At 57.0% G+C, this 19,150-nt stretch overlaps 1 protein-coding gene across 4 annotated transcripts in view; it reads right to left on the bottom strand.

The window, feature by feature from the left end:
* RGS3 (regulator of G protein signaling 3) overlaps positions 1 to 19,150 on the bottom strand; it is an 85,394-nt gene that overhangs the window by 14,019 nt on the left and 52,225 nt on the right. For all 4 annotated transcript variants that reach the window (XM_027907032.1, XM_027907031.1, XM_027907034.1 and 1 more), the window contains one exon: positions 10,349 to 10,471. In XM_027907032.1, the coding sequence (XP_027762833.1) occupies positions 10,349 to 10,471 (123 nt within the window). The remainder of the gene's footprint in view (positions 1 to 10,348; positions 10,472 to 19,150) is intronic.

Here is a 19,150-nt window from a genome sequence, read left to right as displayed (position 1 = left end):
TTTGGGAGATATGCAGAAGCTTTGCTGCTGGCAGAGGGTTCCCTGTGCTGGAGGGAGCATCCCTCCCTCCCCACAGCAGATGAATTGCAGGGAAACAGCACCTACATCCCCCAGGGAAACATCAACCTTTCCAAAGTAGGAAGGAAAATATTACAATTACAATATTACAATTCCAGGTCTTAGCATGGGACAAACCGTGCCCAGATCCATCAGATCAGAAACTTCTAACTGTGAAACGCTCCCCAGCTGGTGATGGTGAGCACCCCAGGATTTAAAAAGTGACCACTGAGAACCAGGGAAGGTCATGGCTACAGGGAACAGCATCTAATACACGGCACGGGGCTGAGGGGAAGAAAACAAAGTCAGAAACGCAAAGCAGAACTAGCAAAAGTTGAGAAAATCTTCAGGGGAGTCATTTTGAAAGTGCTCCCGAGGAGCATCCCCGAGCAGCTCTGCTCCTCACCCTCCTGAGCCACGGTGGCTCTGTGGGGCCAGAGGGAGCCCCGGGCTCACTGCACAGCCCCTGCTTCATTACTGCAGCCATGAATAATTGATAAGGGCAATTAGTGTAACAGCAAAAGCAGCGCGGGTGGAGAAACCCAAAAGGCAGGACCTGACAGTGCCTGGGGCAGGGCAGCCGGGGGGGACGTGCGGCTCCGATGGGACATCACCCCAAGAACCCTGGGCTTGAGCTGCCTCGGAGCCCTGGCAGGCAAAGCCCTCCCTGCGAGGGGAATGATCCCGTGCCAGCAGCCTGCACTAACCCCATCCCACCCGCCCATCCCCGGCGGGTCGCTGTGCACCCCCGGCGCTGCTCTGAGCCCCTCCCGGAGCCCCGTCTGCGGGTGAACCTCGCATTTCGGGGTGAGCCCCCGCTGAGGGTCTCAGCCAACAGCCCTCCCCACACCCTGCACCGCAGCCGAGTCACCAGAGCCCTGAGACCGCCTCAGCACCGGCTGCCAGCCCCGAACCACAGCTGGCCCAGCGGTCCCAGCTCCAAACCCCCACCCTGCCCATGCCCGTGCCCTCCATCCACGGCGAGGCTCCGAGCACACGGCTCCGATCTCAGGGGTAAGGGCTGGAGTTGCTGGTTGGTCCCCAGTGCCAGTGCACATGGAGTATCCAGAGGGCTGTAAAAGTCCCAGAGCAGAAAGCCCACCTTGGCGGCACATTGCAACGCTGGATCCCACAGCAAGTGCCACATGATGCCTACGGCACAGCCCAAATTTGAACAGGAACCTCAGAAAGTCCCCGTCGCTTCAAAGGCACTTTCGCTACCCCAAGATGCTCGTTCCCCACCCTTGAAGCCCAGCCTGGCAGCAAATGAACCGGGCAGGAGCCACAGGTTCCCCAGGAGAGAGCAGGGACCAGCCCAGCCCGGGGGGAACAGCGCAGGGAGCGGAGCAGATGCCTTGGATCTACAAGGACATCAGCGCCGCCGACGCCGCTTCCTCGACCCGTGCGCAGATCCTGCCCGGCAAAGGGTCCAGCCCTCGGCTGCAGCCTCTGAAAGCAAAACCTACCAAATGCAGGCTCTCATGGCATCCCAGCAGCGCGGGCCAAGCGAGCAGCAGCTCCCCGCGGCAGCCCCGGCCCCGCCATGTGCCCGCAGCGCCGGCTCGGTGGATGCTGGCGCAGCGCTGGCTCTGCCCCCGCCGTTATTAATGTCCGTGTCAAGCAGCAGCTGAAGCCGCCTCAGCCTCTCCCAGACACGGCTCCCTCGTGCCCCTCGTGCTATTTACGGCTCCACCAGCACTCCCTGGAGGTAACTATTACCTGCTGATAGCAGTGGACGGCTGCTCTGCCTCGGGGAAGAGCCATACATCACCCTGAGAGCTGTCACAGCTCCTCTGCTCCTGCCCTGTGCCCCCGAGCGACACCGAGCACAGACCGGGCCCGGTGCTTCTGCTAAATGAAACTCTGCTGCAAGTTTGCAGGTGTTTTTTGGTTTGTGTTTTTTTTTTTCCCCAAACTGATTTCTGTGGCAAATGGACAGCTCTGAAGCAGGAGATGCTCTGCAGGCAGGGAGCTTTGCCCTCTGCACCACAACCCCTGTGAGCAGCTCGGCCCTGATGGGCAGGGACAGGGAGGATAAATGGGCAGGATGGTGTATGGTCTCCATCCAGGGGACAGCCCACGCCTGACCACCTGCCCCTCCTCTTCTCCCACAAGGGCCAGTGCCCCCATACACACCAGGCTGGGGGTACCACCAACTGCCTTCCCTGGGCATTTCTCCTCCTGGGATTACCCTTTATTGACCACGGCAGGCAAGTTGTCCTGATGGCTACAGGGAGAGAGCACAGTGAGGTGTGTGCACAGTGAGGTGTGTGCACAGCCACTCTCACAGAGGAGCTGGTGGTTATCAGCACCACGGCCACACTGACAGACTGTGCTCGGTCCTCCTCAGCAGGGACTTCAGGCACACACATATCCCCCTGCTCCCAGCCAGCTGCAGCCTCCTGAATGGTCCTGGGATGGAGCAAAGGAAATGTGCCTCCTTCTCCTCACAGCTACAGTGGCACAGGAAATGTAGAAGCTCCTTCACCTGCAGTAACTGGACGCAGAGCTGAGCTCAGCTATGCAATGTCACCATGGACAGCAGAGACATGACGTGGCCACCCCAGGGCTGTGCTCAGCACCCATCCTGCCTGCACTGGTGAAGGGAGCTGGGCCTGCTGGGGTTTGTGCCTGATCCCTCCCTGAGGCCACCTGGCTGGCTGCAGGTCTGTGGGACACGGGATGTCACCCAGCTGTCCCCGAGACTCAGAGCACCCCCAGCCCGGGGGTTCCTGATCCCTCAGGATCAGGAGTGAAGCAGCCACCACCCAAACCTGCCCAGAGCCACCACACCATGTCCATCATGGTGACACAGCTCCCAAACTGGGCACCAGCTCCCGCCTGCAGCCTCATCGACCCGGGCACCCTGCGGCGCAGGGCGAGCACGGTGGGACTGGAGCTGGTGAGATGATGTCTGGGCCATAAATATCCCTGGCAGTAAAAAAGCAGAGGGGTGGGGAAGGGGAAGGAAGCAGCAGATCCTGCCATTGGCATTCAGCCCAGAACCCTCAGCATCTTTTCCCTGCCGTGGTGACTCGGTGCTGCTCCACGGTGCAGTCACAGCAGGGGCAGAGCATTGTCCCTGGGGCAGGGTGAGGGAGGTGACAGCTGGAACATGGGATGATGATGCATTCAGCCACTGCAGAGCCACTGGAAGGACTCATCCCAACACCACTTACACAGGACCACGAGGTTGGGGGTGGAAGCTGTTCCTGCTGCCAGCAGAGATTGCTGGAAGGAAACATCCACCGAAGGGGGGACCTGGCAGAGCAGCTCTGCTGCAACTGGCTCCAACAGGGCCATGGCCAGAGCCAAATGGCACCAAAACCAATACTGGGAGCTCCAAAGCCACACAGAGCCCTCCTGCAATGGTGCTGGCAAGCTTTGTCCTGCTGCTCCATAAGGAAGGTGCTCATTGCAGGACAGGACACCAAGACTCACAGAGGGCCCAGAGGATGCCCTGGGGGCAGGAGGAACCTCTGCCTTCCAGTCCCACACCACTCTGGCCATCACCACCCAAAGCCCCCTGGCACTTTGAACAGATCCTTTGACTTTGCAAAGATATCAGGGTTTGAGTAAACTTTTGCAAGGAGTAACTTGCACTTTGCACCCCAGTCTGCCCAAGCCCACGCTCACAGCCCCCACCGGGCTGGAAGGGAAGAGCAGGGGCAGCTCCCCGAAACGCGAGTTGTTGGGCACGGGAGAGGAGTGCTCAGCCAGCAGCACTGCGCCAAAGCACTTCCAGTACCTTCATTAAATCACAGCAGCGCTGCCTCAAAGCACTTAGTCTGCGCCTTTGACCACCCCGTGCAAATGATCTCACGCGGCTCAGCCCCCCCGGCTGCCGGCGCCGCTCCCGCTCTCCCCAGCCCTTCTGGGGATTCACAGAAAATAGACCTTCCAGGGTTTCCAAACGCCTCTGGCCACGATGGGAGTGTTGGCGGCTTCTCGTGTCCCCGCTGACCCCCCGAGCCCTCCCGCTCAGGCAGGGTGAGGGATCACCGGAGCCACTGGCTGCAGCTGGGAGAGCATCTCCCGGAGAAACAGGAGCCGGTGTTTGCCGGCGGGGAGGGGTCCGCTCTCCTAATGGCTTCGGAGCCCAGCTAAGCAAACGAACAAACGCAGCGGGAGCTGTGGCTCTCGGGTGGCCCATCTGCTCCCCACCCCCCTCAGCCCCGGCACACACTCGGCTCTCTCAGGGACCGTGAGCCAGAGGCTCTGGGGCCCAGGGAGTGGCTCCCCCGGGCTGGGAGCCCCCAGCACCTCCAGGCCACCAGGGCCAGCACCCAGAGCTGGCAGGGCAGGACAGGGAGAGCAATGGAGCCAGGGTTTGGTGATGGGGAGATGGTCAGCAGGGCAGTACCCCGGCCCAGCATCCCATCCAGCCCCACAGGAGTGGTCAGACACATCCCAGCCCCTGGGGCTTGGGACCGTGTCCTTGTGCTTAGGGCTGGAAGCAACTCAAGTGCAACTGTTCAGCCTGGGGAAGAGAAGGCTCTGGGGAGACCTCAGAGCCCCTTCCAGTACATAGACGGGCTCCAAGAGAGCTGGAGAGGGACTTGGGACAAAGGCCTGGAGTGACAGGACAAGGGGGAATGGCCTTAAGCTGAAGGAGGCAGGTTTAGATCAGATACTAGGAAGGAATTCTTGGCTGTGAGGGTGGGGAGACCCTGGCACAGTTTGCCCACAGAAGCTGTGGCTGCCCCATCCCTGCAAGTGTCCAAGGCCAGGTTAGACGGGGCTTGGAGCAACCTGGGATAAGTGGAAGGTGTCCCTGCCCAGGGAGGGAGGATCTTTAAGATCCATTCTGAGCCAAATCAGTCTGGGATTCTATGCAAGGAGGGAATGATGAGGTGGAAGATCAGTCCCAGGACCCCTCAGTCCTGGGGGTCACCTGCACTGTGGGGCATGAAGAGGTTACTGCAGAAGGAGAGTCCTTAAATTCACAAAGGACAGATGGGCTTTGAAGCCCCACAGGGAGCTGTAACACCACCCCACCCCTCCCAGCCTTCTATGCCCTGGTAGCATGTGGGGTTTGTTCACATGAAAGAGGGCTACAAACCCAGCAAGAATAGGGCTCAGGCTGGATGGATTGATCTGGGGTACCTCAAACTGCATCTACTTCTGCCATGTGTGCAGCTGCTTCACACCCACTGCTGCCTCTTCAGCTCCTGTCCCTGCTGAATTAAAGTCAGCACATTGTCCTTCCGTGGGCCTGCCAGGTGCTGAGGGTGAGATCCATGTGCCAACTGTGCATCGAGGTTGCCCCCACAGATTCAAGGATTCACTTTGTGCAGGTATCTCTGGCAGGGACAGTTTCCTCCAGATATTTCAGGGGACAGAGCTGAGCTGGGGTCTGACTCACAAAGGAAGAGCATCTCTGGTCCCACAGCCTCCCAGATTCATGGCATTACTGGAGCAGCCTTTGGCTGTCCTTGGTGCTGAGTTTTTCCAGCCCAGAGGAAGAGCTGGGCTGTGTTTTGGTTTATTGTTGTGACCTGGTTTTAAGTCTTGCCAGCTCATGCTTTAACTCTTACTGGGGCAGAATCAACCTCAAGGTTTTCTCCCCCATTTGAGCACCCTGACAGCACAAACGAGGTGCTGGGACAGGACAGAGGGCTGGTTGGCCCACCAGGTGCTGCTGTGACGTGCCCAGCCCTGCCCAGCCTCTGGTGTTGGCACCATGGAAAGGAAAGCAGGCTCTGGTGAAGATCCAGGTTTCCTGCACCCATGGCCATCTGCAGCAGGTGAACAAGAGCCCCTGGAGCAGAGCTGGCACAGACAGGGCAACAGGTTCCCAGCCCAAAATGGAAAGACTTCGGGCTAAAAATAAACTAGGAAGGTACAAAACCCTCCCCTCCCTCCCCGTCAAACAGCCAGTCAATCACACACTGACTACGCTGAACCGAGTGGAGCACTCAGAGGGAAGGACATTCAACCCCACCCGTCCCCAGCCTTGTCACCAGCACCTTGTCACAAGTGCTTGTCACGGCCACCCCGATGCCAGCAGCCCCTGCTGTGCCAGCTCAAGTGTGTGCACGGCCACCATGCAAAGGAAGGTGTGGGAGATGCCCCAGTGTGTGGAAAATGGGGGTTACTGGGGCAGGGAGGTGCCAGGGAACAGGGACCGAAGAGGACACGGGTGCAGAGCGGGATGGGGCACACTGGGGTGCTCAGGGTGAGGAAGAGGAGGCAGGACATGGGACAGGAGAGGGGTCACCCCCACTGGACAGTCCCCACGGTGCAGGTGCCTGGGGCCCCTCCCTCCCCTCCCGCCGGCCCTGCTTTCAATCACCCCTCGATTACACACTGTTTGCTTTTGCTGACAGCTCATTTACTCGCACTTGTCAAGCACGTTGTAAATAGTGAGAGAAACAGCCCTGCCCTTCCTGAGCAGAGGAACGGCTAGGAAGGGGCCGGCCGGTCCCCCCCGGCCGCGCATCCCACCGGCGGCTCATTCCCAGCACCGGAGCCAGCGCTGCCAGGAAGGGCCGGGGCGCAGGGTCGGTCCACGCCTGCTCACACCGTCAGCAGCCACGGGAGAGGGACGGCAGCCGGGCTCTGGAAAGTGCTGAGCATCCACCACCTCCCTCGGGAAACAAGGGGGAGCACCCGTCCTGGACTCCCAAAGTCCACACCACCGAGTGTCCGTAATTATTTAGCTTAAGGATAATCTGCATCTCTCAGACACAGCCAGCCATCATCTCCGAGGTAATCTCAGGTCACGGAGTCAGAAGGAAGAGTAATCAGCCGTTCTGAGTGTGGAAGACACAAAGAAACAAGCAGTGAGAATCAGATGGTGGCAGCAGGTCCGTTGCATGCAGGGGGTTGTGCCGCTAAACCTTTTTTCCCTGGTAGCCAAAGCAGCTGGAGCAGCTCCAGCCCCTGCCCTGCAGTTTGCCCTCTCTTCAGTCACGTTAATGCAATCTGGGCTAGCACCAGCCCCGGTGCAGCGGTGGAGGGTGAACCAGACAGTCATTACCCGGCCCGCGGAGGCCGCCTCCCTAACTCGGTTAATGCACAAAGCTGCTCTGCCATAATCACATTGCCGTGGCTGTGGTTCCTCACAGCCCCAGCCCAGCTCCAGGCTCCACACATCCCCGTTTGGGAACGTTGCTTGCCGAGCTGTGTCACCCTGGGGATGTGTTTTCCAGGTGCTTGCTCAGCACAGGCACAGGGAGCAGCGTCCTGGGGCAGACATGGACCTGAGGGGGAGAGGGGGGAAGGCTCTGCCAGTGGATAAAATATCCACAGAACAACTCCTGGGACCTGCTGTCGCTGACAGGATGGAGTTGCAGCTCAGGGAAATTCACTCAAGTCTTACAGTGGTATTGGAGAAGCCACTGGAACCCCACTTCCACCACATGCCCTGGACACCAGGGATAGAGAGCCAGGCCACACTGACAGCCACAGCTACCCCCACAGCTCCTCTGCACTGACTCTGGCAGGAAAAGCTCGTTGGGAGCACATCTGGACCATCACAGCTGTATCCCTCATGGCTTTCTCCTCCTCCATCTCCAGAGGTGGATGCTACATGCACCACGTGCTTGTGCCTCCCAGAAACTGGCAGCTCTGCTCCAAAACCAGCTGCTCTGAAAGCAGCAGTGCCAGCATAGACCCCGTGCAGGGATCATCCTCCAGGCTTGACACCATCCTCCCAGGAGATGCTGCCAGAGGCACTGACAGCTCTGCAGAACCATGTCCCTGAGCCACGGGGACCTTCCTGTGCTGCCCTACCCAGGCAGGGCTCAGGGGGGAATCGAAAAGCAAGAGGTACCATCCCAAAGCCCAAAATTGATGTGATTTCTGAGCAGGTTGAAGCGAGAGCTGTTCCCAGCTCACACACTGGTGTGGCAGCCACGGGGGCTCCTGAGGAGCTGCTGTCTGCTCAGACAGTGTCCCTTTCTCTGGCTCCAGTGCACAGCTGGCACATGGCACATCTCTGCCTGGCACGGGGCTGTGCCAGCCCTTCGCTCACGTGGCACAGCAGAGCCCTCATCCTCTCGGCTGCAGCGAGATGAGCTGCCCCTTGCTGAGCTGGAGCAGTTTTGAAGGCTTTGCAAATCAGATTCCTATCAAGGCTGATGTTTCCAGCTTAATTTCTCTGTTCACAGAGCACAGACACTGAGTTTTTCCCCAAATAGCCTCAGTATCAAACGACTTGTAAGGAAACTAATGGATCGGGTCTCCCTTGCAAAAAGCAACAGATTATCCCAGTTCTTGCCTCTCGTTGCACTGGCACCCCCTGAGCAGTCTGCCCCGACAGACCAGCTGTGGTGCAGTCTGGTCACAGCCCCAGCTGCAGCTCACCCATGTCAGGCTCCTGCCCTGTGTGCCCACCCTGCTCTGACAACCTTTACTGTCCCCTCAGGAGTTGCAGCCCCATGCAGGGCTGCGCTGCCTTCCCCATGCTGCTCCTTCCTGCACTTCCCATCAGGTTGGCTTTAAAATTGCATCCTGGGCACCTTACACCTTGCTGGGATGGGATTTGGTGCTATGAACTCAATGAAGTGCCTGGTGGTTGCTCTCACGCTCCTTTTCTCCCTCCTGGCCATGGATCCCCCCAGTGGGATTTCCATCACCTTTGGCAAGTAAGATAAAACCCCTTTGTCACAACACTGAAGGGCCCACACTGGCTCTCCACAGCACCCAAGGAACACCCTCTTGGCTACTGAGGCACAGAAATGCCTGGAAAAGATTTGTGATGTCTTCTAGAGTATTTTTTCACTTGCCCAGCAGCCAGGCTCCCACGACTCAGGGAGCAGACACTCCAGGGCTTTGCTGTGAGCCACAGCCCCACACCCTGCCACCAACAGAGTCTGGGATGGGGAGGGCAAACAGCACCATCATCCCAAAGCCCAGACGGTCCCAGAACACCTGTCATGATGCCAGGATGCCCCTTTTAGGGTCTCTTTAAGATGAAGATGCTCAGGTTGGAACACGTCCCTGCACATCATCCCCAGCCCGTGGCTGGATCACACACAGCCGAGCACAGAGCCAGGCCAAGGCCCCCAGAGCAGCCCCATCACACGGTCCCCCTCATGCCAAGCTAGCAGGGCCCCCATGCCTGGGCACAGTGCTGTGCCAGCAGGATGCACCACAGCAGAAGAGGAGCCGTGGCAGGCAGTGAATCAGCCGCCCGGGGCCGTCCGCGGTGCGGGAGCTTTGGTTGGTAACGCTGCTGTTCTCAGGCTCGGGGAGCTGTTGCTATTTTAGTCCTCCTGAAACGTGCAGGAAAAGGAATCCAGAGGCTCTGTCTCCTGCGGAGATGTTTGTGCTGACCCAGTTTGGAGGCTGCAGAGCAGAAGCCACGTCACCCTGCCCCCGGCTCCTGCTGTGCCCGTGGGTACCGAGAGCGAGTCACCCCCCGAGTCACCCCCCGAGTCATCTCCTCGGAGCCACCCAGCCCACACTGCACCCACACCGGGACGTGGGGCAGGGGCTGCTCCTCCACCACACACCAGCCAAGAGAGGGATCCGGGGGCTTTACCCCCATCTGCCTCACCCAAAGCTCTTCAAACACTCAGCACAGGGTGTTTCTCTTCTGCCAGAGCAACGGGTCACCCACCAACCATCCAAACCCGACCCCCAGTAATCAGCAGAGGTTGCCACTGTCCCAGAGAGCAGCCTCAGCCCCAAAGCCAGGCAGACAGGGGTGTTGAGGACACCCACGCAGGGCAGGCGTGCCTGACAGTGCTTCAAACCCCTCCAACACACATTTCTCTGTCAGAGCTGCTGAGCCAGCGCTCTCGGGCCAGGCTGGAGCTCTTCAGTGTGGGAAAAGTGCTGGGGCTGCCTCGCTAGGTATGAAAAACAGCACCCACCAAACGACCTCTGTGCTTTGGGGCCACCTGTGGGGTCCAGATCAAACGCCTGAGCCCGTCCGAGGGCACAGAGGGGGCAAATCTCTGCACTGCCACTCCCATGACCTCGGCCTTTAATCAGGGCCCAAAGATCACAGTTCGAGCCTCTCCCTCTGCTCCCAGTGCTGCCCAGAGCTGAGCTGTAGGGGAAGGCTGGACACTGGGCTGCACGGGCTCAGCTGTCCAAACACAGATGCAAGGGAGGTGTCAGCCCCAGCCAGAGGATGCAAACGCAGTGACTGCTCCCCCGAGCAGGGCAGGAAGCTGCAGACACAGCAGTGCCTGATCACAAACTCGCTCCTCACCTGGCAGACAAACAGGCTCCAGCAGTGCCCACCTGGCTGGAGCAGCAGCAGAGCAAAGCCCCCTCGCAGGCCGAGCCCCCGACGCTCCGCGCAGGGTTCTCCACTCCCGCCTGGCTCCCTTACCTTGTTCTCCGTAGGAGCCGATGCCGGATGTTGCTGCTTGGTGATGTTCTCAGCCAGACACCAGCAGATCCTCTTCTTCTGCTCCTGGGAGTAAGCCTCCAAACTTAATAAGCACTCCGACTTCTGACGTAAAGGAAACACAGGCAGGGAGAAGGTCATTAGCCGTGTGTGTCGCAGGCCCCGGCTGTGTTTGCAAACTCCTCGCTCCCCACACGCCACAGCAGAAGAGAGTCAGTCTAACAGGAGAGCTCCCACCGTGGCCTGAGCTCCGGGCAGAGAGAGCAAAGCAGAGGGAAATCAGCTCCCGGTGGCATCTCCTCCAGAGAGAGGGAGAAGGGGCTGAGTGGTGCAGGGGAGCTGAGCCTGCCTTCAGAGCAGGAGTGCAGTGGTACAGCACGGGCAGAGCACCAGCAGCTCTGCACCCTGGGCCACCTGAGTGGAAACGTGTCTATTAAGTTAATTTAGAGGGTGGAAATTGCTCTTTGCCGTATGCAAACATAAACGAGGCACGGGAGCATGAACTGATGAGAACAGGAGCCTTCGGGCTGGGTGGGGCAGGGAGGAAAGACCGAGCTCAGGGAAGCTCCAGAGCAGCCTCCCCATCCTGATCCTCGCTTACTGCACACTCTGGGGTGGATTTGGGGATGAGGCTCTGGTCACACACTCTCTGTGAGCAAGGAAGGAATGGAGAGAAACGATGGGAAGTCATCCCAGCTGAGCCCACTTTCTCTTGTGCCACAGCCCCTTCCCTGCACGTGTCCTTTTTTGATACAGACTTGTTCCTCTTGGGCAGGTTTTCTTTGGGCCAAATCTCACTCATTTAAGGAACTTTCTGACCAAGTTCTCTCAGCAGCTATCTCCCAACCCTCAAACTGCTTATCTCTCACGCTAAAAATTAAGCATTAGTAACATCTGCTGCCTGCTGGGATTTTGCAGGTTTTGCTTTAGAAAGGGTCCAGAAATGCCCAAGGCTGGATCATCTCCTTCTGTGGCCAGATGGGAAAAGAAAAAAAAAAAATACAAAAGCAGGACTTTAGGACAGACTGTAAAGAAAGAAAAAAGTGTCTTTCACTAAGGGGCATGAAAAAGGCCTTTCCTTTCCCCCTAGAATTTCCTTCCAGAAGGGCAGGTCCCCAATAGCCTGTTTTTTCCCAGAAAGGTCAGAGAGAACCTGCAGCTTTGTGACTCCAGAGACATAACACAGCCAAAAGGGGAAATGCTCTTTAGTCACACCATTTAAAGCACTGTTTGCATTGGATGTGAATTCATTCACGTTTAATCCAAAATCCCTTCTGAAGTGGTAAATAAACCAAGCTCCCACGCCACCTCCAGGGAAAGGGATCTCTGGTTTGGTTCTTTGCCCCTCCAAGGAGACTTCCATGAGAGACAAGGCTTGGGCTTCCTTATGTCTGACCTCACCACATCAATTCCTACAGCAGAAACAGGCTTAAACACTGGAAATGCATGAAAATTCCTGAGCACATTCAGAATGAAGAGAGGTTTGGGATTCAGGGACACAGGTGCTGGGGCTCCCCCTCACCCCCCAGATCCTGGTTGGCAGTGATGCTCTGAGCATCCCTGCAGTGTCACGGGGCTCTTTGCCATCCCAGATGTCCCAGTCTGTCCCATGCCAGCAGTTCCCCAGGCTGCACCACTGTGCCACCCACTCATCCCTAGGAAGGTTCCCAGTTGCTCCCACTTTCAGAGGATGGGTACCCATATGCTGGGATGGAAATCCAGGCTGGCATTTCATGGCACTTGGGGCCAGAAGTGAAAGGAGGCAAGAGCTGAGCAGAACCCCAAATCCATCAGTGCAGCTGCAAGGAGAGCAGTGCCCACACTGATGCTGCAACCACTGCACATTCCCAGCCCTCCAGAGCTCCTGTGATTCCCCTGGAGCGGGGCTGAAAGCAATTCCAAGGACATCTCATATCCCCTTGCTGGTGACAGACGGCAGCTCACCTACCCCTGCCCTGCAGCCCCTCTCTGATTCAATTACAGTCCATCTCTTTGATTGAATTTACATCCAGCCATGCTCAGCTCCTGCTGGCTGTTGAGAGCAAAGTGTCCCTTTCCCTCCCTCCCTCCTTCCCTCCACCTCAGCCATTTGCAGACTCCCTGCCCCAGCCAGCTGGGAAAACTCCAGCCAGGAGAGGAGATTGCCCCCTGGTCCAAAAGTCAGAGAAAGGCAACTACCCCAATGTGTGTCCTGGGAATGGTGTGCAAGGCTGAGGGGGCACAGGAACAGCCAAAATTGCATTTCTCCAAGCTGGATGTATTTTACCATCATTTCTGTGTAGAGAGATCCCAACCCTTTATTCCCTCACAGTGACATTGAACTCTCCGACACACATTTCCAGAGGGAAGAGCTCTGCTTCTCCCTCTTCCACAGAATCCTACAATGTTAAGGAGTTGAAAGGGACCTTAAAGATCATCTAGTCCCAACCCTCCCTGCCAGGGACACCTCCCACTAGACCAGCTTGTTCAAGGCCTTGTCCAACCCTGCCAGGGTTGGGGCATCCACAGACTCCCTGGGCAACCTGTGCCAGGGCCTCACCACCCTCACAGTAAAAAATGTCCCCTAATATCTGACCTAAATTTGCCCCCTTTCAACCTGTACTCCTTGTGCCACCCCTACAGCTGTGGTGCTGCAGTACATCCACCAACCTGCTGCACCCAAACAATGTGCTGGGGCCAGTGGCAACCCAGCCCCCGGGGGCTGAGCACCCCCAGCTGCCTCCAGAGCCCAGATTCCTGCTTGCAAAGTCCTTTGGGATGCAGCCAGATGAAGGCCTGGGATATGGGATGAAGCTGGGGGCTGGGGCAGGGAGGGGGGTGAGCAGGGGCTGTGCCAGGCCCTGCACACGCTGGGAACTGGCCTCCCCACCATTGTTTTCATTCAGGGAGGCTGCCCCGGCCCTGCCAATATTTACAAAGAGAAAACAGGGTTTAATCTCACGGTGCTGGGAAAGGAGGATGCAGATGGCGTGAAGGGGGGCGTTTGCCACCAGATACAGCAGCGACTGAAGTGGCTGCCAGTGGCTCTGTGCCCGCCTGCCTTCCCCCAGGGCTGGGAAAAACATGTTATTGCAGGTGCTGTGTGAGCCCACACTCTGCTCTGGGGCACCCACAGCGCTCTGCTGTGGGAGAGCAGGGGGAAACAGAGCGTGGGCTGCAGGGAAAGGCCCACACTGGCCAACACCAGCCCCAAACAGGCAGGGATCAGCTGCAGGAAGAGGTTCCTTTTGCTCCCTGGAAACAGCTCACAGCCTGCAGATGCTCCCCCAGCTCCTGGTTACCCCAGCAGGCACCACCCAAGGAGGGCCTGTTGGCTCAGCAGTCCAGAGAGCAGCTGAGGAGCCCCCAGAGAACAGCACCACCTCAAAGGAGGGTCCCCAAACTCTGCACACCGAGACCCCACGCTGCAAACATGGCTCTCCTGGGGCTCTGCATGACACTGCAAAGCTAAAAGGTCACAGTGGCAACGACACAGACTCAGCCTGACACCTCCAGTGCCCTGAGCTGGTGCCCAGCCGAGCCCAGGGCTGTTCTCTCGCCGCCGTCTCCCCGGCTGTGCCAGCAGACGCTTTCCTGGGGTGGCCATGGTCATGGAATCACACACTGGTTGGGGTTGGAAGGGACCTTAAAGCTCATCCAGTTCCAACCCCTGCCATGGGCTAGGACACCTTCCATAGAACCCTCATCCAGCCTGGCCTTGGACACTTCCAGGGATCCAGGGGCAGCCACAGCTTCTCTGGGCAACCTCTGTCCTGGGGTAGATGTTCCCCTCAGAGATGAGGGGATGCACTTCTGCTCCTTGTCCCGGGCTCCTGTGCCCCTCAGGTTTAGGGCAGGGTGTTTTGGGGACAGGGCTCCCAGCCCAGCCCTGCCAGGCCCTGGCCTCGAACATTCCGAGTGTTGGTCTGGGGCCAATCCCAGCAGAGATCCCAGAGGGGAAGTACCTCGGAAATGGGCTCCAGACTACAATGGCTTTAAATCACAGAGCAAACCTTCCACCAGCCCTGGGAATATCCTGTGCACAAAACAGGGCAACTGCTGCCTGGTTACTTTGTGCCCCACGAGCAAGGTCTGATGAGAAAGTTCAGTTTGCTCCCGTGCCGGGGGGGTGGGAGGGACCACGGCTCTTCCTGTGGTTTTTGGACTGCTTGGCACGCTGGTGGTGCCCAAAGAACAAACAGTGGCAGCCACAGCAGGGTCTCCACTGAAATGTGGGATGACCAGAAGGTGACAGGATGGCAGGAGTGCTGCAGCAGATGATGTGCAGGGCAGGGCACAGCAATCCCTGCATGACTCATTCCTGCGGGGCTTGTTCTTGGGAGCAGTGTGATGGCACAGCCTGGAGGGTGCCCAGAGAAGCTGTGGTTGCCCCATCCCTGCAAGTGTCCAAGGCCAGGTTGGACGGGGCTTGGAGCAACCTGGGCTGGTGGAAGGTGTCCCTGCCCATGGCAGGGGGTGGGACTGGATGAGCTTTAAGGTCCCTCCAACCCCAACCAGCCTGTGATCTGTGCTAAGCCCTCCTGAAGAGCCTTTTCCACTCACTTTGGAGCAGCCAGTGAGGACACAGGGCTTGGTCTGTTTTCACAGGCCAGCAGGCTGTGGTTAAGTGGCTCATCAGATAACAGCCTTCCCAGGAGTTCCCCAACCCTGAGACAAGCCAGGCACTGAGTTAGTGCTGAAAACACCACTCTGGCAAACAGAGAGCAGGTGTAGCACCTTCCTGCTCTGCAAACACCCTTCCCTCTCAGGGAAGCTGAGCAGCCCCAGTGGCATCAACGCCAAGCTTACCCACCTTCTGCCAACACAGCCCCAGAGCTTTCCACTCCTCTGTCCCAGCACAGCCCCGTGGACAGTGAGCTCCAGCCTGTGCAGACAGTCCCAGGACCCTCTGAAATCACCCCTTTTTAAAATCTCTGCAGGACTGCAACTGCACCACGATCAACTCTTCTTTCTGCCAGCATCTGGGAAATGTGACCCCAGAATTAAAGCTGGGAGGGGTTTTTTGGGTTTTTTTTGGTTATCCCAAAACTCAGCTTCAGCCTGAGCTGTGTAAAGATGCACAAAACCAGGGTAATCTACACGTGAGTTCATGTCACAACATCCTTCAGAAGGACTTCTCCAAATGTTGCCAGACTTGGTCTAAGGTTGTCCCTCTGCACCTGCAGTTTGGACTTGTCAGCATCCCCCAGAGAAATCCAGGGGCTGGGACCTGCCCTCCTTTGGAGGGAGGACAAGGGAAACCTCCACTCAGGAAAGAGTTCAGCTGCTGCTGTGTGAGATGCCAGAGGGATTCAGGGTGAGTGTCCAGCTCTCACGTGAGCTGCATGACTCAAGGCTTGGGGAACCTCTCCAGCGTCCCAGAAATGAGCCATGGAGGAAGCAAAGGAAATGGCAGAGAGCAGGAAAGGATTTTTCATCTGGTAACATCTCCTGGCCAGCACCAGCAGAGTGGCTTGAGGAGAGGGAGTCCCTCTTCTCACTGACCAGGACTGAGAACAGGAAAAGGCGGAGGAACACACTTCATGTTCCCTCACGGTGCTTCATATTCATGTCAGGAAACTGGTCATCTGGATTGTCCCCACTTGAAGTCCTGTGAGTGATCCCAACCCTTCCAGCCCTGTCTGCAGTGCCTACTCCCCCCCAGCCAGGGGATCCTTCACTCTGCTGCACTAGAAGCCCATCAGACAAATTACAGACACAAACCTGACAAACACCATCTCTTTTCCTATCACAAATTAGAGTAAATTGAGGTACAATTGCACCAGAGCACACAGCCCATTTCCCACACAAAGGCTCATCTCCTCTCCCTTCTCCCTTCCTACAGTTCCTTACTAAACAGTTTCACCTCAGCTGCTCACTCAGTCATGTAGGTTTGATGTCAGCCCCTGACCAGCCCTTTTGCCTTTTTCCCTCTCACCAAACCACCTGCCTAAGTGCCCTCTAGATCTGCCAAGACACTGCCCCAAAAAAGCTCCTGGTGACATGTCCATAACAGCCAACTTCAAAATCACCCAAAATCCCTGCCATGTCCCAGCCTGTCCCTGAGTCTTGACATCCTCTGTGCCATCAGGAAATCACTCTTCCAGCATTCAGATCTGCTGGATGGAGACAGGAACCTGGGTTCTCCCTGCTCTTTCCCTTTGGGACAATGCCACATCCCAAAGGGCATTAAATCACAGATTCCCAGATTATGCTGAGTTGGAAGGGACCCGCAAGGATCATCCAGTCCAATCCTGTACAGGACCATCCCCAAGTGCCCCAGAGGATCATCCAAACCCTCCTGGAGCTCTGGCAGCCTTGGGGCTGTGCCCACTGCCCTGGGGAGCCTGTTCAGTGCCAACCACCCTCTGGGGGAAGAACCTTTCCCTGAGATCCACCCTGAGCCTGCCCTGACACAACTGAGCATTCCCTTGCCAGCAGCAGGGACACAGGCCAAGGGTGGGAAAAGGAACAGTGTCCACAGGGGACCTGTGCACCTGTGGGTGCAGGGATGTGCCCACACAGAGCCAGGGCACAGATGATTAGGGTGACCAGAGAAGCTGTGGCTGCCCCATCCCTGCAAGTGTCCAAGGCCAGGTTGGACAGGAATTGGAGAAACCTCAGCTGGTGGAAGGTGTCTCTGCCCATGGCAGGGGTGGGAATGGATGAGCTTTAAGGTCCCTCCCAACCCAAACCAGTCTGGGATTCTGTGACCTGGGCAAAGGGGGGACAGTAGCATTTCTCTGACACTTGTCCAGAGGCTCTCCCTGGGCAGTAAAGATGGGCATCTCCAGGGCAAAACAAGCTCCAGCACAGATTCACAGCATCAATTTGCTCATCACAGCAGCACAAGGAGTTGTTACTGGAAGGATTTTCTTTCTTCCCAGTGTCTGCAGATGAAAACTTCCAGAGAAAAAAAGATCAAATTTGCAAGTGCTTTTCAAAGGAAAAACTTGCTGAGCTGTTTGATTTGAAGTCAATTTGGTCTGAATATGTTGGGTTTGAATCAAACACGTCTAACAATGCAATAAACCACTGATGTGCAGTTTCCTCTCAGCAGGGTATTTCCGGAGCAGGGAAGGGTGTGAATACAGCCCTGGACCACGTTCAGGGCTCCACTCTGGTCCCTCTGAGGCTGCTCCTTCCCACCAGGCAGCAAATGTTCTTCTGACAGGTTTTACACATGTCACCCCAGGAGGGGGGTGTGCCCTGCAGGGAATGGCACTGGGGGGTTGGGGGAAAATGGGGCCAAACTCCCACACTCCAAGTCCTCTGGGGTGAGGAATGTGGGTCCACACTGGATCACAGAACCCCAGACTGGTTTGGGTGTGAGGGACCTTAAAGCTCATCTCGTTCCATCCCCTGCCAAGGGACACGTCCCACTATCTCAGGTTGCTCCAAGCCCCTCCAGCCCGGCCTTGGACAATTCCAGGGATGGGGCAGCCACAGCTTCTCTGGGCAACCTCCTCCAGTGGCACTTAATTCCAGTGCTCAAATCAGTCCAAAGCTCTTGCAGACAGGATTTGCTCAACAAAAACACACAAACGGTGCTATTTGGGTTTAAAATCCTGAAAGGGATGATGCCCTAGGCCAGGTCTGAACACAGTGGCAGGAATTTTGCACACATCAGTTGGCAAATAGAAAAGTTAGAGAAGATGTAATGGCCATAAACTAAAACACAAGGAGTTCCACCTCAACATGAGGGAGAACTTCTTTCCATGGAGGGTGGCAGAGCACTGGAACAGCTGCCTGATCCTGAGATCAAAATCTACCCCCTTCACTTCCAAAATCCTATGTATGTGCTGGGACTACCAGAGCTGCCCCACAACCACCAGAAGGAACAAATTCACCAAATGGGCCAGCTCAGAGGAGAACCTTCCTCTCCTTCTGCATTCTTTCCAACACCAACCTACATCTGGCCCAGAACCAGGGCCACCTGCACTCAGGATCTCCAAACACTGCAATCCACACCTTGAAGAGCCTGTAAAACAAACACTCCTTGTGCTGGAACCCACACCAGGCTCAGTGTTAGCTCTGTGCCTGCAAATAACCAGTGTTAGCTCTGTGCCTGCAAATAAACTCTGTGCAGTGATTTATTGCACACAATCAGACAGGATGACTAGCAGAGGCTTTTCTCTGACACTCCCCCAAGGTTGGAATCTTCTCCCTTGTTTAAAATAAATTAAGCAACTCCCAGACATGGGGACATGCTTTCATTTTGGATCACATCACAGCCAAATGCAAATGTGTGACCTCATGGGTCAGAACATTACTCAGTAACCCTCAAGATGAGCAGCAGCAGGAGGCTGCAGCTCCAGGCTTCAGCAGAGAGCTCTCCCCTCAGCAAAGACAGTGTCAGCCCAGCCCCTGGGCTCCCTCTGAGCTCACAGCAGCACTAAACGCATTAGTGCTCATTGCAGATGATTTGTGGGCAAGAAACAGCAGCACAGGAGCTTCCAGCAACCCCCCAGCCCTGTCACAGCAGCACAAGGGATGCGTCTGCCCAGGGCAGGGTGACAGGAGCTCAGACCACACTGAGCACTGATGCCCCAGATCCCCCACCCCCAGCCAGGGGGGAGCAGCTGCAAGGGCTGAGCCAGCAGAAGGTTCCTGGCAGGTCCAGAGCTGCTGGCAAGGCCAGGGATGGAGCATGTGCTGCAGGGAGCAGCACAGGAGCAGGCCAGGAGGGGGACAGAGCCCTCAGGGAGACATGGGATCAAACAGCCATGTCAGCACGTGCACCCTAACCCTTCCCTTGGGCATCCTTATCCATCCCTATCCAGCCTTATCCATCCTTGTCCTTCC

Source organism: Empidonax traillii, unplaced genomic scaffold (genome assembly GCF_003031625.1).
Source record: "Empidonax traillii isolate 1590-97213 ecotype Southwest subspecies unplaced genomic scaffold, ASM303162v1 scaffold1393:size172035, whole genome shotgun sequence".
Lineage (NCBI taxonomy): Eukaryota > Metazoa > Chordata > Aves > Passeriformes > Tyrannidae > Empidonax > Empidonax traillii.
This window is presented reverse-complemented; position numbering and strand designations above follow the sequence as displayed.